The sequence below is a fragment of the Lepisma saccharinum genome, chromosome 13, assembly GCF_977018435.1.
Source record: "Lepisma saccharinum chromosome 13, izLepSacc3.1, whole genome shotgun sequence".
NCBI classification, from domain to species: domain Eukaryota; kingdom Metazoa; phylum Arthropoda; class Insecta; order Zygentoma; family Lepismatidae; genus Lepisma; species Lepisma saccharinum.
This window is the reverse complement of record NC_139241.1, coordinates 47,682,567-47,709,472: the sequence shown is the minus strand read 5'-3', so window position 1 is coordinate 47,709,472 and position 26,906 is coordinate 47,682,567. Positions and strand designations below refer to the sequence as shown.

Here is a 26,906-nt window from a genome sequence, read left to right as displayed (position 1 = left end):
ACACCCAACTGCAACGCTGTCGGTTAACATATTTAACAATGTTGTTATTTTATTGAGAAAAAAACTTTTTAATTTCTTTATATTTTGCTGTTACCTGCGGTAACACCGGTTACATGCACGCCACGCCTCTGCCCCCCACTTATTTTAGGCTGGCGCCGTCACTGGTTGCGTGCAATTGTTCTATCTGAAATGTCAATAATCAATTACAGCATAAATACCTAGCCAAAGAAGTGCTTCTTTTTAGAGAGGCTTCAGTATATTAGCTAATGCAATGATACAAACTTTCAGAGCAATTGAAGCAAAAGTCCAATAAACACTTTAAACTTAAATTAAACTTTAAAGGTCTCTCCTGAAAAATGAAAAATGGACATAGAACATTTACATTCTCAGTGGACGAACCATCCTGGTATTTAGTTCACTTCTAATAAAGCAATATATCTGGCAACAATATTTGCAACACGTACACCTGTTGTCTTGGAATTAGCCTCATTGTTGCATTATTCCAACATGGAGGGGCCAGATAAATTTTCTGTATATACAGAACACACATAGCAGTGTTAAGTCTTATTTTCGAGCCTCTACGGATAAACTAGAAACAGGTATGATTGAATATAGCGTCTACAGGTTTTAAGTAGCTACCTATATGTACTCATGTAAGATTCCCAATCACATTAAGAGTTTGCTTGGAGTTCACGTTGTACTCACATAGGTAACCTTTACCGCATAATGTGTCACAACTGGGGATCGAACCCAGGAACCCTTGATTACAGGGCAACAACATTACTATTGCACCATCGGATATGTGGCTAACTTTGGTGTGCCACAGTAATAAACACAACTACTTGCCATGGACTTGTAGACAAGGGTGTTCGCAGGATGTTTCAAAGGGGAGAAAAATGAATCCTTTTCCAGAGGAGGGGTAGGCAAGAAAGGCATTTCTTCTCAAAACACGCAACAATCTGTACCAGTCTTACTTTTCTTTATAATAATAAACGCAACTTACTGTAACTGAATGAAATTATATGTGTGAATCAGTGGCGTACGGTGACATTTTCCTTTGGGAAAGCTGATCGAGAAAAATTACAAAAACCAAGAATTCATTGCTTCTATAGAGCGACCACAAGGAAAAAGACCTTGGACGAAAATTCCCCGCGCAGCTTTCCCTTCTTCCGTTCAGCTCGGGCCGTAAGGAAGCATGGTCCACTCTCCCCCTCCCCCCCTCCCAGGAGTACGGTGCACAGGAGTCTCGAGTCTGCGCAGGTTTTTTTGCTTGTGGTTTCACTATACATGGCACGTTTACTGAAAAAAATGAGCATTGTACCTGACAGTGGCGGCTCGTGGTGAACCAAAGTGGAGGGGCGGTTGCTCACAAATTTGCTCTATTGATTTGCATTATTTTACTTCGCCTTTTGTGCTACATTTGGCTAATTTGCCAAGATGGGGATGAGTGATATGATGAAATTGATGAATGGACACTCACAAACATCCATGCCCAGGTCGGGATTCGAACCCGGGACCCCTGGCGCCATAAATGATGAATTTCGTATAACAGCCAACGTGATAAGAAATTGATACGTTCGTGTTTACCGAATATCATGCGTTTGCACATATTATAATAAATTAATAATTATTTAACAGTAATGCGAAGAAGATGGAAGAAGAAATAGAATTCTAACAGATTTAGTCGTTTAACAAAGGGGAAAATTCAGAAGAAAGGATATTAATTTTTACACTACTTGATAAACACAATGACGAAAATTTACGTGCATTGATCGTGAAAATTTCTAGTAAGAAAGTTACACAGAAAACGTTTCCTGTCCAACATGACTAATTGATATGTGAAATAGGGCACCAAAATAAATATCTCACTGGGTAGGTGATACGCGTATCTGCGTTACCAGAAGCTCTACAGTAAAAACTTCAAACTTACCAGAAATCTTCTTCAGACATGCTTGTAATTAATGATTTTGTCCTTCAACGCGAAATTTGAGAGTGAACTCACGACCTCCCTTCTTTGACACTTGTTCTAGATTCAAATTCGGCCTAGGTTTTTTTTATGTTTATTTTTTTCATCCAGACTTCAGACTTCTGATAGAAAAACTTCGCACCAAGAATTTCTCAACACTGTTCATCGCGACGGCGACAAATGCACAACTACAGCATACAAGTACCGAAAAAGCTTCACTTTTCCATGGAAAACCAAGAAACAACAAGTGTCAATACTGTCGTCTTCCCATCCGGTCGTTTCATTGCTTCGGGGATGCCAGACAACTTTGCCAAATTTTTAGACATTTGTAGTTCACAGGTTCCTGTAACGGCTCTTGGTGAGTTTAGATGACGAGTTTTTAATTTATTTAACGTCCGTCTTGAAAAGAAATTGGACAACTTTGTCACATTATCAGGATTTTTTCAAACGTGCTAATCAAAACATGTAATTAAATCTACATGAGGTACTCCACATCATTGTAATCCAAATGTACTTTTCACTAAACTCAGAAAAAATACAACGCATATACAGGGTGATTCTAAAGGTATAGTACAAACGAAAACCACAGATACCTCCCATGAAATAGAGACGAAAGTTCCCCTTCCACTTTGCCGAGAGATGCCTCCGTGAGGAGCTAGACAACGCCGAAAACGTGTGAAAATGAACTTCACACCTCTGTACAGCCAGTACCAGTGAAGATAGAAAGGCGGAACAAACGAAGTCAAAAGGAACACCAAAGTCACCCATCCGAAAAACACTAGGCGGCAGCTGCGCAACGCATGCGCATGGGGTTCCACAAAGGAAATAGGAGTGTCCCGCAAGACAAGTGAAGGGAAAGGGTAGCGATCGACAACGGTAGGGACAAAAGAAGCTATGAAGCATGAAGTAACAATTGCACAGCGGGAAACAAACACCATGACTGAAGCAGTGCAGTCGAGGAAAGTAGTGCGGGGTTGCAGAACCACGGGAGGACGACGTAGGATGTAAAAACACACCGAGAATGCAAGCAAAGTGGTCCGTGACACTCGACAGGCAACAGACGCGTACATGGTTCGGGGCAGAAATGGCGGCGCTGGCGGTGCAGCGCAAGGGGAGTCCCCAAAACACAGTGGGGAGACACCGCAGCAAGAACAAAGCACGGTGCAACAAAAGAGAAAGAGGACCGGACGGGGAATGGTACCTGTCAAGGAGACAACAAATGCGGGACGAGGGATTCCCCGTAGCAGCACCGAGGGGATGTCACACAGAGGTCGTGCGCCAGCAGGACAAACACAGCAACTACGGGCACAGGAGGTTATTGCTAATGAAAGGTGCACGTACAGATAGGACCACGTACCCCGTACTGACGTTGTAACAAACGTCGTGATGGGGCCCAATCAGCCTCTTAGAAATGAAGCCGGAGGCACATCGCTGGGTGGGAGCGAGCGAAAGGCTGCTGGAGTATCGTACGGACCCCACCACTCCGTACGGTGGACGACACTAATGGACGAGGTCGGAATGTTTCCATCCCGATCACCAGGTCCACCGTTCCCAGACCTGACGCGGCTGCTTGCTTCCGAGCGCAACCCCAGCCGAACAACTCGAGTCCCTCCTCGGCCGCAGCCTTCCCCTCCGAAACCAAGCGTGGCCTCACACCACCGCAGCCGCACACTGCCGCGTGGTTGTGAGACCGGGCCGAGCAAGGCTGGACAGATAAACTGCGTGGGACAATCGTGTAATGAAGCTACGTGGGGGTATGCACGTCTGTTCAACTGCTTGGTTACCCTACATTGGTGTACATAAACACCACACGATCGTACGTAGTGCTCCCCGTCGGCTCGAGCAAGACGGACGAAGTACGTGTTGTGGGTGAATGGGGCAAGAATGAAGGACGCTACATGTGTTCCACGATGACAAGGCCCCAGAGTACATGGCCCCACCTGACGGCAGTGGTCAGGTAGTGAAGAGCACAGGCACGGGTGGCTCAGGAACGTCAGCTGATTGTACCACAGCGCCGTGCGGACGTGTGGGCTGATTGGAAGTGCAGCGTCAGGGAGCGTGTCAGTGAAAGAGCCGGTGCGGTGGTGGTGTGCTTGACGTACGACAATTGAGTACGTTGTTTCGAAGCCGTTGTGTCCAGTGTGTGTGTGTGTGCCACCTGTGCACTGCAGTACAGTATTCCATAATTTGCACTATCCTCACCGTACCATGGAACGCTACACATTTGTAGAACTGAGGGACATGCATTTTGTCTACGGCCTTGCAGATGGCAATGGCCGAGCAGCTGCACGCCTTTATCGCGGACGGTATCCGGAGAGGCGACAACCCTACAGCAGGTTGTTTTCGAACGTGCACCGTACCCTTGGTGAATCGGGTGTGTTACGTGCAGGCCATCATGTCGGTCACCCAAGACATGTGCGCACCGCGGCTGTCGAGGAGGACGTACTTGCTCGCGTGGACGACACACCGTCCACTAGCACCCGTAGCATTGCACGTGCAGTGGGAGTACCACAGTCGACAGTGTGGCGTGTCCTTCATGATGATCTGCTGTATCCCTATCATCAACAGCGAGTCCACGCGTTGCAGGCTGGGGATTACCCACGACGTGTGGAATTCTGTCAACGACTGTTGCAGTTTTGTACCGACGATCCCCGTTTTTTGCGCCATGTGCTTTTCACGGACGAGGCAACATTCACCCGTGAGGGCATCTTCAATTGCCGAAACAGCCATGTGTGGGATTATGAAAATCCACATGCAGCAGTCGAGGTGCACCATCAGACCCAGTTTGCAGTGAATATCTGGGCAGGTATCATCGATGAACAGATTATCGGTCCATACCTGCTGCCACCACGTTTAAATGGCCGCCTGTATCGCACGTTTCTTGCATCAGTCCTTCCAGAGCTGCTAGAAGATGTACCCCTCAACGTGCGACATCGTATGTGGTTTCAATTGGATGGAGCGCCTGCACATTTTGATGGCACAGTGCGAACCCTTTTGCACCGTACCTACCCACAGCGCTGGATCGGCAGAGAGGGCCCCGTCCCCTGGCCCGCCCGTTCGCCTGACCTCACACCAATGGATTTCTTCTTGTGGGGCCATGTGAAAACACTCGTCTACGAGACCCCGGTGCCTGACAAGGAAACATTGGTAGCGCGGATACTTGCAGCATCGGCCGAGGTGTGTACCATGCCAGGGATTTTTGATAGGGTTCGCCAGAATTTCCTGCGACGCTGCAATGCCTGCATTGAATGTGGTGGTCGTCAATTTGAGCAACTTTTGTAACAACGTCAGTCCGGGGTACGACTACGTACTACGTACTATTCCTATCTGTAAGTGCACCTTTGCGTGGCAATAAACCTCCTGTGGCCGTAGTTGCTGTGTTTGTCCTGCTGGCGCACGACCTCTGTGTGACATCCCCTCGGTGCTGCTACGGGGAATCCCTCGTCCCGCATTTGTTGTCTCCTTGACAGGTACCATTCCCCGTCCGGTCCTCTTTCTCTTTTGTTGCACCGTGCTTTGTTCTTGCTGCGGTGTCTCCCCACTGTGTTTGGGGCTCCCACGCGCTGCATGTGTTTGTTTCCCGCTGTGCAATTGTTACTTCATGCTTCATTGCTTCTTTTGTCCCTACCGTTGTCGATCGCTACCCTTTCCCTTCACTTGTCTTGCGGGACACTCCTATTTCGTTTGTGGAACCCCATGCGCATGCGTTGCGCAGCTGCCGCCTAGTGTTTTTCGGATGGGCGACTTTGGTGTTCCTTTTGACTTCGTTTGTTCCGCCTTTCTATCTTCACTGGTACTGGCTGTACAGAGGTGTGAAGTTCATTTTCACACGTTTTCGGCGTTGTCTAGCTCCTCACGGAGTCATCTCTCGGCAAAGTGGAAGGGGAACTTTCGTCTATTTCATGGGAGGTATCTGTGGTTTTCGTTTGTACTATACCTTTAGAATCACCCTGTATATAATAATTTTGCGTGTAACAAGAATCTATAGCCGACTTCCGTGGCTAGCATACCGCATTACAAAGCCAGGGCTCCTGGATTCGAATCCCGGCATGGGTATGTGTGTTCTTTGTGAGTGCACCTCCATCAATTTCATTATATCATCACTCATCCTCATCGTCGTGATTACCGAAAAGTAGCAGAAAGCGACGGTAAATAACAAAAATTAAGCAAGAGTCTGTACTTCTTCAGTTACCGATAGTTTCTTTCCTCGTTAGAAATTGCGTTATTTATTGCTCTACTCTTATGTCATAAATGAATAAGATTATGGAATACAGAATGATTTTTTTCAACGGTTGGTAATTTCCTTTCTTATGTTAGCTTCATTGCTTCTGGCAACTCTTCATTGTTTACCGTTGTCGGGAGAGAGGGCCAGTTTCGCCTAAGGGGTGGGTTTCGGACGACAAACCCTCCGTCCTCCCAGACACAGATCTCGCACGTGTTATTCAGCCAGTTCCCTCGCCTCTAACCCCTCGCGACCGCGCCTGAGAACGCTCTACGTCTCGTAAAGTGGGAGGACGGCGCCCCGCCACATTTCTCTCCAAGTTCCGTATTCCCCCGCACGGTGGCGTGCAAACATCGCAATTGTCGCGGAAGAATGAATACAGAACCGTCTAACCAACGATGGAATATTTACAATTCAGACAATGTAAAAGCTAAAATATAAATGTGAATGTAATGTTTGTTCACTTGTGGTTACACATGGCAGTGCGGCGTCCGTATCGTCCTTATGAGCGGTACCTGATACTGTTTCCTTAACGTCTCTAAGGGGAAAGATGAATGTCTTGGCGCAGTTGTTAATTTACTTTAACTTCATTTGGTCTGTTGTCAAACGTAACGTCCACAGCCGCCGTTAGGGGTGTGCGACGCGTACCACCGCACGGGGCCTCGCGCTTCCAAATCAGTTATTTGCTCATATTTTGTGCAAACGCGATTGCACTCGAATAGACGGAAGAAAAACATAATTGTTGTGAAAAGAAAAATTGCGTCATAACAAAGTTGTATTTCTGGTAACGGACAACTATGTCACCTCTTGTCAAGCCACCAGTGAAAATTGGCTGACAAGGATCAGCGACCCATTTGTGACTCCAACGTTCCCTGATTTCCTGCCTAATGTTCGACCGAGGACAGGCATCATAAAATGGTTATTTGTCTGGAAAATGAGGCCCAACAAATTTGAGGGTGTGCCGCTCCGCGAAATGACGAAAAGAAGAGTCGGCATCAAAGCCTTGAAGGTCCGCTGGGGTCTTGACTACAACATATGTTTACAACCGCAGCGGCAAGATGAAACCCTCTACCGAGTGTCTAATCAATACTCCATTAGTGCAAAGCAGGTAACGCTCTTGTTTTCGAGAATAATGGGTAGGGGTGCGGATTTGTAGTCAGCAAAACCCTCTGAATCAAATAGGCAAATAGGCACCCAAAGGAGTTCTCTGTTTTCTGGCCTGATCGTGGCGACGATGATGAATGGTGATTAGATGAAATTAGGAGAATGTTATTTTATATTAAGGATATAAATTTAAGCGTACCTATTACTGTGAAGAGGGATCCCGCGAAGTCTACTGGTTAGCGCTCTAGATTTTGGTGCGAGTGGTCCCGGGTTCGATTCCCAGTACGAACTCTCAAAATTTCGGTGTTAACCCAGCATGGTGAGAACAATTAAGGAGCTACTTGAAAAGAAGCAGTAGCGGGCTCCAGTCTCGAAAGCCAGAAAATAGCGGCGATGGGATTCGATGCGCTCACCACGGGTCACCCAAAGAAAAGCTGATTGGCAGGCTGTGCCCCTAAGACTGCTCTTGCGCCACGGAGTTGTTTGTAGCAGCATTACTGTGAAACATTTCGAGATTAAAGATTAGTTCAGTACTTTTGCTTCACTCATATCATCCCTTTTTATTAATTCCTACTATTCAAATATCTAATTTTTAAAAAATGCACTCGCTCGAATCCTGACGTGGGCTTGGATGTTCCTTTGTGAGTGTGTCTTCTTCAATTCTATATAAGCATAAGCGTTATTCGTTCTCATCGTTACGATTTAACTGAAGAGGCAGAAAAGTGTCGTAAAATATGAAAAGTAGGCATAAATATAGTTTGAAAACAGTCCCATTGCTGGAACAATCAATAATTTGCCTGTCACTTTTATGCACTGAAATGTGACTGCAGTATTTAAGCAAACCTCAGTTTACAAGAATTCATTTTCATTGTGTTTTCATTTTAGCTTTTCTGCATGTATAATAATTTCCCGATTTTTTTACACGAGCAATTCGCAACACAGGATTGGCGTCAATCTTTTGTCCCTTATTTGGTGATATTACAAGCACTTCAGATTGTAAATAGCACTTGTAGAAAAATGAACAGCAAATTTAGAATTTGCCACGTCAAATTTGTCTTCTCAATAATTTTTCGAAACTCCTTGTCTGAAGGAATGATGGAAAACAATATCAGTTTTTTTTAATATTGCGTCTTACTGTACTTTACGACAGTCTCAAACTTAGATATGAAATGAAAATCCTACAAAAATAAATCATAAGGAATACAACAAAAATTACACAATGTTATTTCACTTTTTAATCAGGGGTGTACTGTCTCTTCTTCCCCGGCTTTCCCTCCCTCTGACGTCACACTTTACACCTTCATCCATTTCCAAAATGGGGCTTCAGAAACAGGCCTCTCAAGGCAGGCGGTGTGTAGGTCAAAGGACCTTGGGTCGGCATATTTCCCCCGCAGATGAAATAGAAGTAAAGATCTGGAGATATGAATACTTTATTTTTATTGCCTCTCAAACCCTGCCAGAGAAGGAACGTTTCCAGATTTTGCCCGATTTTACAACCATGCCGAAGTGTCAACAAATTTCAAGTCATTCTTGTTTGACACGGTAGTGCGTGCGGGTGTGTAGAATAGCGATTATACATAGGAATGTCGAGGGAACGGGACAAATTTCGTAAATTTGAATCTTGCTGGATTCTAAAAGGCTAAAAGAAAGGGGGGGGGGGCAAAGGACGCGTTTCTAAAAAGTCAGATGGGTTCCTTCGATAAAATCTTGCTGCCTGTAAATACAGTTTCCATTTCAAATTTCGCCACGATAGACGGAAATAATGTAGATACACTTGACGTCAAGTGTTTTAGTATTAGTGATGATGGTGGTATTACGGAGTGTGTTCGCTATATAGTCCAAGTCGTAGGTGACAGATCGCCTTAGCTTTTAGATCCAGGTGAGTGGACGTCAGTTTTAAACAGTTCCGAATTTGATTCAAGCATTAAAAAAGGCCCAATTCGCATCATAAATCATGATTACCCAATTAATTATTATAATCGATACTTTTCACATGGACATTATAAGCGTGTTATGCAAAATGGGGAAACTATCGACAGAAGGTGGTTGGTGTACTCGAAGAGGAAAGATAAGATTTTCTGTTCTTGTTGTAAGCTGTTTGGTAAGAAGGGTGGGAGCATGCTGGCAAATAAAGGCTGCGATGATTGAAGGCATTTAAGCTATCGACTACAAAACCATGAAATAACAGAAAGTCGAATTCAGTGCCATAAAGAATGGACCGAATGTGAAATTAGACTGCAGAAAAACATAACTATTGATGAGCAACAGGGACAGGATTTCACAGGAAAAGCAGCACTGGCGTGAGGTCTTGAAACGAATACCGTATGTATGTCCTTAAGTATTTGGCAGAGCATAATCTTGCATTACGAGGCCTGGGGCATAAAATATTCGCGGGAAGTATATATTTTTTTTCTTAAATATTTATTAGTCTGAAGTACAGGTGTCCTACAACATCATAATGTAAACAGTATTACATGTTCGTTTCGTTTTCATTCTGATGTACGTCGTTAATCAAGGGGTCCTGGGTTTGATACCAGGTGGAGGCAAATGGCACAATGGTTCGGATCCCACTCTAACCTGTAGGTCCAGTCCCGATTAGCCTATCTGGGCATAAAGTGAACTTAAAACAACAAATCGATCTCTCAATCAATCTCATGTACCCGTAGTACATATTTAATTGCAAAACCGAGAATGTTCAATATCATATTGTTACTTTAACTAAAGAAGTAGCAATATTTAATCATATCCAATAACATAATTGTTTTCTTTACTATTCATTGAATTTTGACACTGTAGTGAATTTGTATTGTTTCCATAAAATAATATTTTCATATCATATTTCATTCTATAAGTAAACAAACAATATATGTTATGTATTTGTGATACAAATATTTGGAACACGTAGTAGCTACTTTGTTTATGATTTCAGTAATTTTGGATATGTATATGTATGTCAAAATAAGATACGAATGCAGGCTATATCAGATTAGTTACTTAATTGGAAGCACCAGCATCTTATAAACTCGTAAACAAAATTGAACACAAACTATTATTTTTATCTAGAGCGGTGTACCCTGGAGCGCGGGACTTCGGGTGAGCGCCCGAGTTACCACCCCCTGGGGCCGGCTCTTGCTGTCATGATCCCGTTTCCGTATTGAGTGCGTTTTCTGGCAGAAAAAATACATATCAACAACAAGGGTAAATTTCTTATACATTGCTGCGAACACACAGGATAACATATTTTTTTCTAGGGCTTCTTTCGCTAAAACAAGGTCTCAATCAGCAGTCATTAAGAAAAGCTGGTTGCCAAATTTTAAATTTTATTACTACTAAACGGCGATACTGCGAACGCGCGCTCGTGCTTAACAATAGGTAATAATTACGCAATTCTAATAACCAGGTTGGCGCTAGAGAAGAATTTTACGAGATACGGATGTTATCAATATTTTAACATTACATAACACAAAGGACTCGCGGATATGGTTCGCACAGGTCCTCGCGTTCCCTAACGGCGGCCCTGTATCGTCCCTACCGAGACAAAGAGGCGTATCTAAGTTTTCTTGATTTTTCAGGAGAACATTGTAAAGTTTGTGATCATGCATTATGATTGATTGTACTTTTGTTCTCAGGGATATTGAAATGTGTCGAAGCATGCAGATAGCTAAAGGGCCGTGCTTTTTGGTGAGTGTGTTTGCATTTTTGCAAATCAGTAATAATGGCTTTGTTGGCCGTTGGAAACTTTTTTTGAGATACGCCCCTTTGTCTCGATAGGGACGGTAATGCAGCAGACGATTGCAGATGGTTGAAACAATTTTCACATGTTGCAATAGTCACAAATCCACTTTGGCACCACGTACGTAGTTCTTTCCGTAGAAAATAGTAAACAATGCCAACACTTAAGTTTTTTAAGCTTTCGGCTTCCACACATGACACATCCCCTCGAACTTCCCGTAGTTTGAAAGTTGCTGGCACATTTCAGGAATATCTGCAGTTGAACGCCAATTTCTAACTGTTGATTTCACAACATTCTCACACAGAAAGAAAGAAAGAAAGAAGGAGAGAAAGAGAGAAAGAGAAAGAGAGAGAGAGAGAGAGAGAGAGAGAGAGAGAAAGAGAGAGAGAGAGAGAGAGAGATGTGCGCAAATACAAACAAACCAAATAGAAATTCACACGCACGAAAGACAGTAACTTTTACCGTGCAAAGCGGTTGAAAAAATTGTGTGACAGCGGCCAGCCAGTTTTACCAACTTTATTTAGCGGATGTGTCTATGGACGTGTTAGCTGTCTCAATAGACCGAACGCTCTGAAACTTTTATCTTCACATAGAATATGTCATGCGTATGTCAGCAATCTTATTTTTGAGATTCTCATGTGCTTTGAACGCTGGCAGTATACAGTGCACGTGGACACTTAATCGTGCAGTTCGCAACACTGAGGACATCAGCAGAACACACCGATGGCATTCTGCTTTTATTCCAGCCCTCTGTTGGAAAACAAAGTCCCCCGTCACATAACTACACATTAACCTGTTAATGCTAATAACTTTTGTAAAGATTTTCGTAAAATCAATATAAACTTGCGTCACTTCATTATACTTAATTGATATAATATTATCAGATTTTATTAGAATTCAAATTTGTATTATCTTGCAATATATTACAAACAAGAATATGAAAACAATTGGTGTGAAAATTCATCACTGAACATTAATGGGTGAATAAAAAGGCACATCTATCATGTCACCCCCTCCCCCTATAGCCCCCAATAGAAACCAATTGTTTTGGATCGGAGACACTTCCTGCTACCGATGCCAATCTTTGCTAACAGATACCGTTGGTTGACGATTTGTTGCAGTGGGAGTAAAAATTCCACAAAGAGACAACAGTAAGCAAAAATTATACAATAGCATTGTGTCATACCAGGAAGAGTTCACAGGGCTACATCCCTTCCAGAAATTTTGAAATAAGCAACATTTTCCAATGAAAGTAGTAAATAACTCGGATAAAACCAAAGCGTTAAATGTAAGCTCCCCTTAAAATGAATCTCGTTGACTATTTTATGTCTTTCAACAACTTTTTAAACGAAGGGTAAAATGGTAATTATGAAATATTTTATGCCGTATCCCCTTCCCCAGAACGTATATCCACTACAATTTCAGCCTGCTTCGGAAAAAAAAATCCTGCGTACGCCAGTGTCTATTGTAGTTTATTTTAGATCGTTTTTCTACCACTTTTGGCTAATTGCGACGTTTGGGATGAGTGGTGGTGAAATGGATGAAGGGACACACACATATGAACAACACAAAACAACCCCTCACAGAGGATTATACATACGCGCACAAACGAGTACCAGGGTGTGAAATCATTGCAAACTGCTGGGTGGTGGGGGAGAAAATTCTTCATCTATAAACTCCCTCCCCCACAAACATGTGTGTAAATAATACGATATACTTATTTGTAGTGTTATTAAAAGTAAAAATAAATTACTCAATTAAAATATATTATTATTTTTATTAATTACATAAAGGAAATTAATTTGTTACTTGTATACATATCAGATATTGCAAAGCAGCTATCTAATTCCTTTACTAACTGGTAAAGATGTTAATAAGTTATGAAATAGTTAAAGTGGTTTTATTATGTGCAAGTTTTTGTTTAGTTTGTGCTTTATGTTAATATACATTTCATAGTTATTATTTTCTTGCATTCTTGTTTTACTTTTATTGTGCGTATTGATGTATATTTGTTAATGAGCTCTTGAGAGAGAATGCATTCAATACTCACAACTACATTAATTTGTGTGTGTTTTCGATATTATTCTTAGTAAAGTATATTTAAAATTAAAAGTAATTGCTTATCTTTTGTTTGTTATAACAGAAACTCTCCCCCCCGGAAATGTTTGGTGGGGGAATTTTTGAGGCCAAGATTGTTGGTGGGGGCCCCCCGTCCCCCCAGGATTTCGCACCCTGACGAGTACCTGCTTACATACTTCAGATATGAGGTGGTATGATGCTGGATGTTTTGCTTCGTTACTAGGAGTTGAACTTTTACCGTATCTGTCACCACACCAGGGATGTAGTAATGAGAGCAAAGCACAGTGACGTGCCTAGGATTTTCAAAAGGGGATGGGGGTTACGTAATCCTATTTTAGTAACTAGCCCTCATTTGGCCATCGATTCCTGCTTTGACCCTTTTCTTTTAAATGAATACCGGGTCAAAGGAAGGTTATAACCCCCACCAATCCCTCCTAATCACGCCACTGGCAAAAACTAGCGACACTAGCGCCACTGTTCCCATGTCAGGATTTCAAGTGGGGGTGCTTAATAGGAAAAGGAAGGACAATGACTTCCCTGGGTGTGGCGGCGACGAAAATGACGATACAACCGTGGTGAACGGCTGGGATAACCCTGGGCACAGTACTGGTCAGTAAGCTGTCGGAAGTTCTTAATGCAGATACTTTGGTAGCGCGTTCTTTGTTCACTGGCTACTCAATATTCACTCCCCTCCTTTACAAAAACCGGGACACTTATCCAACTCACCATGTACTTTTTTTTTACGAGCTTTCAAGCTACCACGTCAGATCTTTCTTGTTTCGATCAGCAAGAGTGACCCAATAGTTAAGCTAATCGTTTCTGTTCTGTTTTAAGCCTCTATCACACGGAACTGGATTTCTAGTATAAATGCCCTAGTTGGCGCTGAACTAACTTTCTAGGTAGCAATCATGGCCGCCTGGCTGACTGCTTGACTGATTTGGAGGAATAGGACTTGTTCTAATTGCTACTTGCTTTCCTCGACTGGATTCTGTGGAACAGCCAATCAGAGCAAAGTTTCGCCATGTGAAGACAATCTGTGAGTGTGCAAAGGTGCTTTCTTGTCTGTGGTTTCCGAGTGTTACTCCAGCAATGTATAACGTATACAGCATGAAAGGTGCGTTGAGTTACACCATCTATGCTGAGTGCACGGTTTTTACATTTGAAACAACTAAAATATTCTTCCATACGTGTACAGTAAACGTTGTAAAGTATGTACTTAAGCAGCGCCATTGTTTTGTACCTAATGACGTTTTATACGAAACGTTATTCCTCTCGGTTGAATACTTATCGGCTTTTGAAAATGTGAAGTGATACATTGTTTACATCTTACGCGGCCGCCATTACAACTTCCCTCGTATGGGAACAAAAGTCTATCGACAAGTACGCTGACAATTATCATGTGAGGCGAAAACTAGCAAATTGGTAGCGAGTCCAGCGGCAACTAGGGCATACCTACTGGAAATCCAGTTCCGTGTGATGCGGGCTTTACTTAATGTGAAATTATTCGTAACTGCAGACTAAATCAAGACAATTTTCATAGTTCGTCAATCAAGCGAAACCCAAGATAATTCTGCACCCTCTATTATTTGTTTTATACGTCAAGTCGCCTGATGTGTATTTCATAGTCTACACTGTCTGCGTGTAGACGTGGGGACTAGTAACGTTTACGCGCAGACGGCTCATGTTACTAGGCATAATCTAAAAGTCGATTTCACTAGTTCAAATGCTTTCGAAACGGCACGATGATTGTACACATGTTAAATGTAACTGTTGCAGAAACAATTATGTTTAACAGACGTGTACATACACGATTCTGGAACAAAATCTGTTCATCGAGATCTGCATACCAGCCGAAGAGTACTGGTCTTGTGTTGCTGTTTGCTAACAGAAGAAAAATAAGAAAGCAATAGGAATGATGATGTGTTTCTGAGGTACGTGAAGAATTTCTGGTTATAATGTATTTAGTGATAAGAACTGTATATTTGCAAAATCAAAATTGGTCTTGAAGCTAGTACTTAAAATGAAAATTAGAACAGCAAAATTACATGTAAGAAGGTAAAATCACCCCGCACATAGGGGAGGAAATGAAGGTAGCATTCCACCCACACATTCACAACATTATACCATTGTTGAGATGATGTTATCAGCACCACGCTACGGTCACCTTTACCCCACTACCGCGGAACTTATTTCCATTAGACTGATTGATTGAGTTGGTGTTTTAAGTTGACTTTGTGCACAGTAAGGCTAATTGGGACTGGACCTACAGTTTAAAGTGGGATCCGAACCACTATGTGCCTCCACCGGGAATCGAACCCGGGATCATTTCCATTAGAGTAAGGGTGAATTTCTGAGATACTTTACATAGGTAAGGTAAAGGTACTCCTGTGCATGTGCATACATACCATGAAGGCATGTGGTGTGATATGGAGGTAGAGCTCCACATATTCTTGATCTCGGCCATAGTTGGGATGATGTCATCAGCATCACGCCCGGCCGCCTTTACCCCCATGGTTGGCCCCAGGTACCCATTGATACGAGGCTGGTTGGGCCTCAGATCACCTGCTATGAGATACATAGGGTTTGGTCAGGAAAATTCTCACATAAGATCATCCTCCCCGCGAATCGAATCCGGGTCTCTCCGGCAGTCAGACGCCCTACCTACTGGACCACTGCGGCTCCATAAATAACAATAGGCTACATAATGCAGAAAATTCTGCATTTTACTTTTTTAGGCCGCTTTTCTGCCTTGTAGATTTACCGCGTCGATGGAGACAGATTACAGTCTGTCCCAGGAATCTGTGAAGCACATGACTGTAGGGAAGGGGAGAAAGCGTGTGGGTGGAGAAAGAAGTGCGCGCTGCTGCAAAGGGTTGGTAGCTGTAGCCGCGTTCCCCCCTTCATGCAATATCATTCCCTCTGGAGCGTTCTAACATCTCCCCGCGGTCCAATATTTTGAGCACTGAATACATTTTTTTTATTTGTGAAGGAGGCTACCCCACATGCCGCTCCAAGTTACGCCCATAAACATTTACGCGCAGTGATATGCATCATAGTCATTCTTTAGTAATGACGATATACATTTAGTATCTTATAATCGTGGATATAGGACACTGTAGCATAAATAAACTTATTTGTTTAAGAATTAACATTTGCAACTAAGAAAGTTTATAATTTTCTCAATTCTATAGTAATAATTAAAAACTACTAGTAAATGAACCTCTACCATTACTTTCACACTTACAAACTTAATTTTTCGTCTATTTAAGATTTTCCCACCTTAAAAATCAGCCGTCAATCTCTTCGATAAATTAATATTTCAACAGATCAGCTAAGGTGGTCGGGGTGACCGGAAGTTATTAAGTATCTTATCTAATCATTAAAAAGTGCTACCAACTTTAAGAATTTATATTGGGACACATAATACATTAATGTCTACTATGATCATGAATCCCTCAATCGAAGCACTCACAGGTGCTAAAATAGCTGTAGGGTTTGAAGCTAACCAATTGTGCAAAATCTTTACAGAATCGGCGAGATAACCAATCTGGTTCCCAGAGGGAGAGGAAATGAGTTCACATTTCGCAGAAGATATGACTCAAATGCTCCATTAAGTTCCATAATTCCACACAAGCTCAATAATGACTGTAGGTCTCGAATACAGGGTAATACACTTCCACCTCCTACCACAACTATTGCAGCTGATGTAACTGATTATTAAGCATATTTAGTAGCCTCTGGAAGCTTTGCATAGCTTGTTGTATGATTTCCATATCCTCTTCTCTACTACAGGTGGCCAGGATCTTTGCACTGCTCAATTTACTATGACGAACGGAAGTTCCCAGCAAAGTGGAAGAGAACAGCTAGGAGTCGTTTGTCATCTGTGGAAATCAATCATCATTACCAAGAAAGAAATCTTTAGACATTTCAAATTAAGAAAAGGAATGGGGTTACTGTACAATGGCTGAATGCTTAATAATTGGTTACTCAGTTGCAGTACAAAGTTTCAGTGTTACTTCAGTTGAAATTGTTTAATTGAAATATTCAGTTTGCACGAACAAGGAGATTGATTTAACAATATCACTGACAAGTTTCTAATGAGAATCATATTGAAAGATTTCCTTCTGGTGAACTTCATAACAATGAAAACTGAAGCTCTTTTTTCTACGCTGTTATCTCAAAGAGTTAATATCATTCAACCGCAAAAGGATTTCACCAGTTGTGCTTGACATGTTCAAGTTGCAATTAGCTGCTTCTACATTTTCAACTATTTGAAAATATGCATTTGGTAACAAACTAGCCAAGTGATGAAAATGAGACAGTTTCATGTTTTATATTTTAATCTTTAACCAAAAGTCTGCTTGTTGTGGTTTTAAAATGTGTTGTTAATAAACTGTATGCTTTTTATTGTTGTGTCTGCTCAGTTAGATGATTGTCAAAGTTTGTCTAAAGTTCACTTTGTACACAAATAGACTAGTTTAAAGTGGAATTCGAATTAGTATGTACCTCCACTGAGGATCGAACCTGGAACCCCTTGATCACAAGGCGACATCTGGGATTGGTTGTCATGTATATTTACCAGTAAACTCGATATCTTTGTTGAATGTAGTTGTTCCCTCATCTGCCAATCGCCTTGGGAGAATAAACATACTATAGATCGCTTGATTTTCCTCACTTTGCTATATATATATATATATATATCCCCGCCAGTTTTTACAACAAATTGTGCCATTAATGCTTTAGAAACAACATTGCGTACCTGTTTCTCTTCTAGTGCTGTCTGTCAGGAATTGTGATAATCAAAATATCAAAATGAAAATCTGCTTGCGTGTGTCGGGGCAATTTATGTTAATACGGTACATTTTACAATCTATAATCACTCTCTGTCATGGTTTCCCACATAAATGTATTATATTCAACTTAACGTCATAAACCAGGGCTCTTCGGGAATAAGTCCGGGAAATAGATTAGTGGGCGTTAAGGAAAGCGTATGAGAAGCGAGAATTTTGCTATATTTTATATCTCGTACACATTCCTCTATGATCATGATAACTATAGATTGAATCACTTTGGCAAAGACCACACGCACAATGCTTACCCGGCATGTTTCCAACGCATGATCTCATCTGTTTACGGGAAATATTGTGGTGGCCGTGATTTCGCGCAATGAATTGCGGGGGAAGTTGTTCGCTGAATATCGTACATTTAAGTAGCATTTACTTTTCCCGGTGCGAAAGAGTCATTCCAATGATGAAAGACATATACATTTGATAAAACGTATTGTCAAGAGCATGAAACTCAATATCCAGTTCTTGTTGTTATAATCTTCGAATTTATAAACATTGTCATGCAGAGTAGTAGATATTTACGTCATACCAAGCCTCTGCCTAAGGGAACGAAGGACGAGAAAGAGGGCCATATTTGGGGAAAACATAAATAAGTGGAAATATGTAGATAGATATGGTTTATTCGAAGTTATATAGAACTGTAGATTAAGGCCAAGTAAATATGTAGTGTAAGCAGGGAATATATAAAGAATAGATAGTGCAGTTAAATTTCCTTAAATCACATCCTTTCGTTTTCTCGTAGGTCGCCAAAGGATGAATCCTGACGGCACATGTCTCATGAGGCGGTGGTGATCCAATCTCCCTCTGAGGAGGGAATCCTCTCTAAGAGAGGATATCATCTGCTTCACCTATTGGGCGAAGGTTCGTATGCGAAAGTGTACCTGGGAGAATATGCGAACCCAGAAACTCCGGAGAGAGTCACCACCCTGGCCTGCAAGGTCATCGACTCCAGCAGGGCGCCAAGGGACTTCGTCCGCAAGTTCCTTCCTCGAGAACTGGATATACTTGTCAGGCTGAATCACCCTAACATAGTCCATGTTCACAGCATTTTCCAGCGGCGCAACAAACACTACATCTTCATGCGGTACGCGGAGAACGGCGACCTTCTAGATTTTATAGTCAAGAATGGAGCCGTAGCGGAAGATCAGGCACAAGTCTGGTTCAAGCAGTTGGCACTTGCCCTCCAATATCTTCACAACATGGACATCGCACACAGAGATCTCAAGTGCGAGAATGTTCTGATCACAGCTAACTTCAATGTGAAGTTAGCTGATTTTGGATTCGCACGTTACTGCTCCGAAGGGAAAAGGCGCGTCCTTAGCGACACATATTGCGGTTCGCTGTCTTACGCCGCTCCGGAGATCATCCGAGGTTGCCCTTACAATCCCAAGTATGCAGACATTTGGTCACTGGGAGTCGTGCTGTTCATCATGCTCAACAAGGCGATGCCGTTCGACGACACCAACGTGAAGAGATTGTACGATCAGCAACTTTCTAGACAGTGGAAGTTCCGTTCCAAGGTGAGCGGCTCTTTAAGCGAGGAAGTGAGGCTTGTCGTAGTGAATTTGCTCGAACCGGACATCACCAGGCGCTGGCGTGTGGAACATATTCTTACGTCGGAATGGCTCAACCCGCATCAAGTACCCCACTGGGATCTCTCGAGGAGGAGACAACACGGGGAAGTGGGCACATCCGGGGCGAGGACTACTTTCGCACCCATCGAACACAGACGAACTCAGATGGAGATGGAGACTGTAGATGATCTTCAACAGGATACAGAGGGTGCAGGACCATCAACTGCTCAAAGTGAAGCAAAGGGCGGACCATCAGTTCTTTCAAGGGATTCAAAGTCACCATCACTTCCACCAAGAGACTCAAGGACAGAATCTAGCAGGGCTACAACGGCATCGGTTCATTCTCAGGAATTCGTTTCAAAAGATCCTAAGTCGCGATCACTTCCTCCAGTAGACACAAATGGCGAACCCAACGCGCCGAAAACATCAACCGTCGCTTCACAAGAAGTTCGCCTAGTAGACGCAAATGGCGATCCAGTCGCACCATCATCGTTTCCTCCAAAAGATTCAGACATTTTGGTACTAGCAACGCCAAACGAACCATCAGTTTCTTCTAAAGAAGTTCTACCTAAAATGCCCAAAATACAAACTAGCAGTAACCCCGAGGGGGACGATGAAATGATTCTTTTGAAAAGAACCGATGAAACACGGAAGGAACTCGAGAAAATCAGTAGCCCAATAGACGCAAAATAAATTGTCACCGCCTAGAACTTCAAATTAAAGCACTTCAAAATTCTCTTCCAATCTATTCTAGTTGTTCCTGGTGTATATAAATTCAATTACCACGGATTTAATAAGCATCAATTTTAAATTCAGTTTAATTACAATAAAGAAGATTTACCGATACTGTATTAAAACCTTCATTGCTCTTAATTTTAGTGTTTTTCACAATTTTGAAAAATGCGCAACGTAGTACATAGTTATTAGATGGCATATAATGACTGCCAGATGCAATTTAAGATGTTTCGTTGACGGTATTGGTAAATTTGGCAAACAAATACTGACTACATGTCAGCAGATACCGGTTTTATATACAAAATAAGCTGTAATTCTCCTTTACATGTTTGCTGTGATATTTTAGTATGTTCTAAATTACACATTTTGGAAAATATATCTTGGAGTAAATTCCCTATTTTTGATGGTCACGCAGAGACATCGAGCGCCGGATCAAAAAAAATGTTAACTTGTTTGCATCGCGTGGGACGGTCAAAAGATGAAAGCACGGAGACCTCAAATTGCTAGAAGGAAATTACACGAAATTTAACACAATAGTACGCTCTGTGGGCATATATATTTTGTGATTTCAAGCTGCCCAATTGCGAAAACTTAACTATTCCTGTCTGGTACTAGATTTCTATCGCCTGGTGTCCTTTATGCGCAGATATGCATACGCTCTTTGATGTGCACCCACAGTGTGTATCAACAGTTGTGTAGCAACGGTATTTTATGAATTTTGTACGCAGTGTTGTGAGAAAAAATTCTCTACGTTACCTATACTCAACTGTGGTGCCAAATAAGTGATCTCGATATCTCTGTTAGTGCCATTAATAGGAGGTGAGCGAGCAAATTGCTCCAGCACACGACAGGCTTCAATTATGAGGCCATTCGATGCCAATCATGATTTCGCATTCAACTCTGATCCAAATGTGTTATTTTTCTGGGTGGAGCTTTTGTAGTCAAGATTTTTATCTTTATCCCATTATCGTGCTTTCGCTACAGAAACGATGAAAGGAAAGGAGACATGATATATTTGTTACAGCTGATATAGAGATATAAACGTAGCAGCGTTCTGAAATCTTCTTACGAGTTCTAAAAGAAAAAAATAATTTCTTCCGTTAATTTTCAGTCGTAAAGCGTCACTGTATAAGCTGAATTTATGTCATCATTGTAGGTTACTATGTTGATTTACATTTTTAAATCACAAATTTACAAGCATTGCATTTTTCAGCATGACAGGAACGTGCTTTCTTACCCATTCAATCCAGGCAGAATCTCAATTAGTGTGAGTTCAGTGCACTGTATTCAATGCATAAATCACATATATTTACTATGTGGCGAGGTCCCATGTTAGAACTATGGATAATTATCATTTTAAAACACTTTTCACGCCGTCAAACTGTAAAATTTTTTGTACAAAGGTATAAGCAAATATTCCACACGGTTAATTCGTTAATCTAGGCAAACATTGCCTTTTTAGCAATATTTACTAACATTTGCTTCAAATATTTTGTTCCAACTACGATTAGAAATGAGTCAATCGTAATCCACTACAAGTTTGCTTACCAAACCCAAGTTTCGGGGTTCACGGTATAAGTTTTCCACACTAGTTAATTAAGCTGAGAGGAAGAGTATGTATGATGTTGTTGTTGTTGTTGATTTGGTGTTTTAAGTCCACTTTATGCACAGTAAGGCTAATCGGGACTGGACCTACAGTTTAAAGTGTGATCCGAACCACTATGGGTCTCCACCGGGTATTGAACCCGGGACCCCTTGATTACAAGGCGACGACGCTACCACTGCGCCGTCGGGGAGGCCCAAAGAGTATATATGAATCTCTCTGTTCACTAAGTTTAGCTGATGAGATCTCAATGCAGATGCATTTGCATGATGATTCTGATATCATTACACGTAGTAGTGCACAAGATTTCATTCAACTATCAACTCTCCTATCTGTACGTGTGCAAGTTCTAAGCTCTCTCAAATAACTCAGTGGATATTTATACAGGCCAAGTTTCTAATACACAGTCAAATCCTCACAATACACATTTATTGAAAAACTCAATATGCTGACCAAGGCAGAAATTTATTTTATTATAAAACATAAACTAAACGTAACGTTTCAACCTTCTAGCAAGGTCTTCTTCAGACTCTGCACCAAGTACAAATGTTACAAAAAAAAGTACAAACATTTGTACTTGGTGCAGAGTCTGAAGAAGACCTTGCTAGAAGGTTGAAACATTACGTTTAGTTTATGTTTTATAATAAAATAAATTTCTGCCTTGGTCAGCATATTGAGTTTTTCATATCATGGAAACAAGGCTTAATGGTGTTATAACACATTTATTGTATGCTAATACTGTTGATGTCCACTTCTACAACCATTAAAGAGGCCCAAGGAGCAACATGGTTAGGTAAAATCCACTTGAAAAAAAGGGAATTTAATAAACTGACGTAGCGGTCACTCATCAGAACATAAAACGCTCTCCAGTAATTATTTCAGTTTAGATGTCCCGAAAGTTAATCTAACGATTATATATATCTGCAGTATGAGGAAATTGTGCAAAGTTAGTTTGAATGTTTAGGTCATATATACGCAATATAGCGAGGGAATTTATTTAAACCGATGGAAGCACATTGGAATCTTTAAATTCACTACTTACAAGCTTGCAAATTATGTAATTGGCATTTTCCATATCTTACATGTTCGCAGTTTCAAGCTTTTGACGTGAACGTCAAATACTTTAAGTATGTCCCGACTGCAGTTGCTTGCATGTTTGATTTTGAAATCAAATAATTGGATAGTGTACTAAACATCGAAACTTAATGTGTATAATTTGCTACCAATTCCCTACGTTTTGTCTTAGGTTGGTGAGGATGGTCATCTCCGATGAAAACTGCTCATAACCTCAAACTGGCTGTGCCCACCTCGCATGAGTTTTTAAGAAAACATGGGTACGAGTTAGTTCAACTCCTAGGCGAAGGTTCATTCGCCACAGTATACTTAGCTAAGTTCACTCGACCAAATAGCTCTGATGAGGCAAGCACGATTGCTTGCAAGGTTGTGAACCTGAGAAGGGCACCTCGCGATGTACTCACCAAATTCTTCCCAAGGGAATTGGATATCATTCTCAAAGTCCAGCACCAAAACATCATTAGGATACACAGCATACTGCGGCACGAACAGCTGTACTATATCTTCATGGCTTATTCCGAGAAAGGAGACTTGTACAAGTACATCTCCGAAAATGGGGCGATCGAGGAGAACCAAGCCAAGATCTGGTTCAAGCAGTTGGTGTGTGCCGTGAAGTACCTTCACGATATCAATATTGCACACAGGGACCTGAAGTGCGAGAACATTTTGATCACAGCCCATTACAATGTCAGGATTACGGATTTTGGCTTCGCCCGTCCCACGATCGATTCAGGAGGGAAGCAAGTGTTCAGCGAAACCTACTGCGGGTCACTCTCGTACGCGGCTCCCGAGATCATCAACGCAACCCCCTACGACGCCAAAATGTCGGACATCTGGGCCTTGGGCGTCGTGCTGTACGTGATGCTGAACAAGTCGATGCCTTTCGACGAGACCAACTTGAGGAAAATGCACATGCAGCAGATGGAACGCAAGTGGAAGTTTCGAGGTAAGGTCGAGTACGTCTTGAGCCCCGAGGTGAAGGATTTGGTGGAAGAGCTTCTGGAACCCGACCCCGTCAAGAGAATCTACATCGACAAGATAATGAGTTCGGAATGGATTAAGCCACGTCCCGAAGTAGTGTCGATCTTTAAGAGCCCCGAGGTGCTGGTTCTTGAAGGCACCGAAGTTGAAGATACGCACGTTGAGGCTCCCTTGACGAAATCGAAGTCTTTCAAATCCACCGAAGTCGAGAAACATGCGACCTCGGCGAAGAGTGCGAAGGCTACGTCACATGATGCAGACCGCGAAATTCCGAGATCTGGCAAAGCTGGAACTTCACGCAAAAGTCCAAAACAGAGCATGCTGAATCAGCAGTCGCCAAAGCCTAAGCTAATGAAGATTCCATTTGAGAAAAGAAAACCTACAAAAAATTAAATCTTTGCCTGAACATACAGAACAGTAAAGCAATGATGCAGTAACATGAAAATCAACATTGACTGTATCAAAGAAGAAACTTGTAAACCAACAATGTTTTCTTAGGGTAACCAAATAGACATTACTGTAGCTAGGCAGTATGTACTGCTGTGTCACAATAAATGTAAAATACTAATATAATCAGATACAAGTATTCTCATTCCAGCTTTTCCGGTAGAACTCAACATAATATTAATATTTCTAAAACAACTAATCTAATTTACAAGAACATTTAAAAATTAAGGGTTCAGAATTGTTTCATTCTGACGGTGCTACGGCATTAGAAAGTTCTGTGATCGTTGTAGTTACGAGATAGTTCAAAACATACGTTATAATGCCTTAAAACAAATCAAGGTAAGCAAGAAGTCGCCCTATTTCTAGAATAACTGTGTATATATATGTGACAGAGAAAAGGTTACTCATTTGTTGTCGGATATCTTCCAAGTTATAGACGCTAATGTAATGTAATTGTAATAATTGATCGGGACAAAAAAATACAAGATGTAAAACACCTTCTATTGCTAGGTAGACTAACCGAAATTATTATTATTTTCATGATAACAGTAATAACAATGATAGAAATTTCATACAACATTCTGAAAAATAAATTAATCGCTATTTTTTCTGGGTGTGTTCAAGAATTCATAGCATTACGTAAATTTCAATTACACCCAGTTCTGATTTCGTTATTGAATAGTGTATGTCCATAAAAATATTGAGGCTCTCTGTTGAATTTAACTTGATGAACGATTCATGCTGCCTTCTTAAGTCTCTTTTTGCTTATTAAAAAATAAAAAAGTGCAAGCTATGGAAAATATTCGACCGGATGATAACTTTGACTTTCTCTATCTCTCATATTCAAAAGCTTGGAACATATCCGACTGCAAAACAGTAACTATTTCTTTTGTTCACATTGTAGGTGCTAGCACCAGCCACGTCGATGATTTCTGCAAAGCACTTCCTCCATGAGCATAAGCCTCCCAGACGAGGTGATCCTTAATGAGCAAGGATACACCATTGTACGACAACTGGGCGAAGGTTCGTATGCGAAAGTATACCTCGCAAAGTACACGTCACCAAATGACAACCGAGGTTACGCCTCCACGCTGGCATGCAAGGTTGTAGACATCGAAAAGGCTCCTAGGGATTTTGCTGCCAAGTTCTTCCCTCGGGAACTAGATATCATAAGGAAGCTGGACCATCCATATGTGATACGGGTGCACAGTATCTTGCACCGTCGGACCAAGTACTTCATCTTCATGCGTTTCGCCGAGAAGGGCGACCTTCTGGATTTCATCTTGAACAAGGGAGCTATCATCGAAGGACAAGCCAAGATATGGTTCAGCCAGTTGGCATCTGCCGTGAAGTACCTTCACGACCAAGATATCTCTCACAGAGATATCAAGTGCGAGAATGTACTCATCACGGTGAACTACAATCTGAAACTGGCCGATTACGGTTTCGCTAGGATGTGTTGCGACAACAAAGGGAACAGGGTTCTGAGCAGTACTTATTGTGGGTCTCTAGCGTACGCCGCCCCAGAGATAATTTACGGGAAACCGTACAATCCGAAACTGTCCGATGTGTGGTCCTTGGGGGTGGTCCTGTACGTCATGCTCAACAAATCAATGCCGTTCGACGACAGCAACGCTAAGAATCAGTACCAGAAGCAGGTGAAACGACATTGGAAGTTCAGAAGCAAGGTGAAGTATCAGCTCAGCGTCGAGGCGAAGGAGGTGGTTTGCAACATGTTAGAACCGGATCTTGAAAAGCGATGGCGGGTAGACCATGTCATACGGTGTCCATGGCTACTGAACGAAAGACGATCGAACGAGCAGGAAACAAAAAAAGAAGGCAATGAAGATGAGGTGCTGGAAGAACCAGAGTTGGAGGTTTCTGGAGTAAGTACCTTATCAGCTCTGCATCAAGGACCGATGCCATCTCTGGAATTCAAGGAAACAAACGTTCTAGGAGTGACCGAGGAACAAACCGCCTTGAATACAATGTCTAACGAACCTGAGAACAAGGGGAACATCTACAATATAATTATGGCAACAAACGGGCGCGAAAATCGTTTCCAAAACAGGCACCGAGAGAGACGAGATAGATCACCAACCATGAAGAAGAAACAAGGACCAAACAGGACCAAATACAAACGAACGGAAATGGATATGCTCATGTTTAAGGCGGCGAGGGTGAGCGAAATGAACACGGGAGGCAGAAATGCGTCAGATGTGAGAAATCAGTCTGTGGAAAGGAAAGTCCGTGTAAGTGAGGCAAAAGTAGCTAAAAGGGAAAATGAAAGGACAACTGAATCGACGGCGGTTGGTGGAAACGTGGTGACGGTAGCGTATATCAAAACTAACCCATCGAGGAGACAAAGACCAGGCATTTTCCGAATCTTCAATTGTTTGAAATCAACGGACACAAATCTCAACGAAGACATATCAGAAACTGAAGAGACAAGCAAACGGTTCTCAAATTCGAGAACAAAAAAGACGTCATGACAAAGATTTTTCGTGTATGAATAATTTGGAACCTTCTGAAGTGGCTGAC

General features: G+C 42.0%; 1 protein-coding gene and 1 pseudogene across 2 annotated transcripts; both read left to right on the top strand.

The window, feature by feature from the left end:
* The first annotated feature begins 496 nt into the window (after window positions 1-496).
* LOC145996769 (uncharacterized) lies at window positions 497-26,906 on the top strand. Its single transcript, XM_083133300.1, has 3 exons — window positions 497-599; window positions 18,694-20,209; window positions 25,295-26,906. The coding sequence occupies exons 2-3, from the start codon at window positions 18,722-18,724 to the stop codon at window positions 26,855-26,857; spliced, it is 3,051 nt and encodes a 1,016-aa protein (XP_082989426.1). The 5' UTR covers window positions 497-599; window positions 18,694-18,721; the 3' UTR covers window positions 26,858-26,906.
* LOC145997258 (testis-specific serine/threonine-protein kinase 3 pseudogene) lies at window positions 13,554-24,446 on the top strand (annotated as a pseudogene). The gene is made up of 2 exons (XR_014442880.1): window positions 13,554-13,713; window positions 23,110-24,446. The product of XR_014442880.1 is annotated as a testis-specific serine/threonine-protein kinase 3 pseudogene (transcript).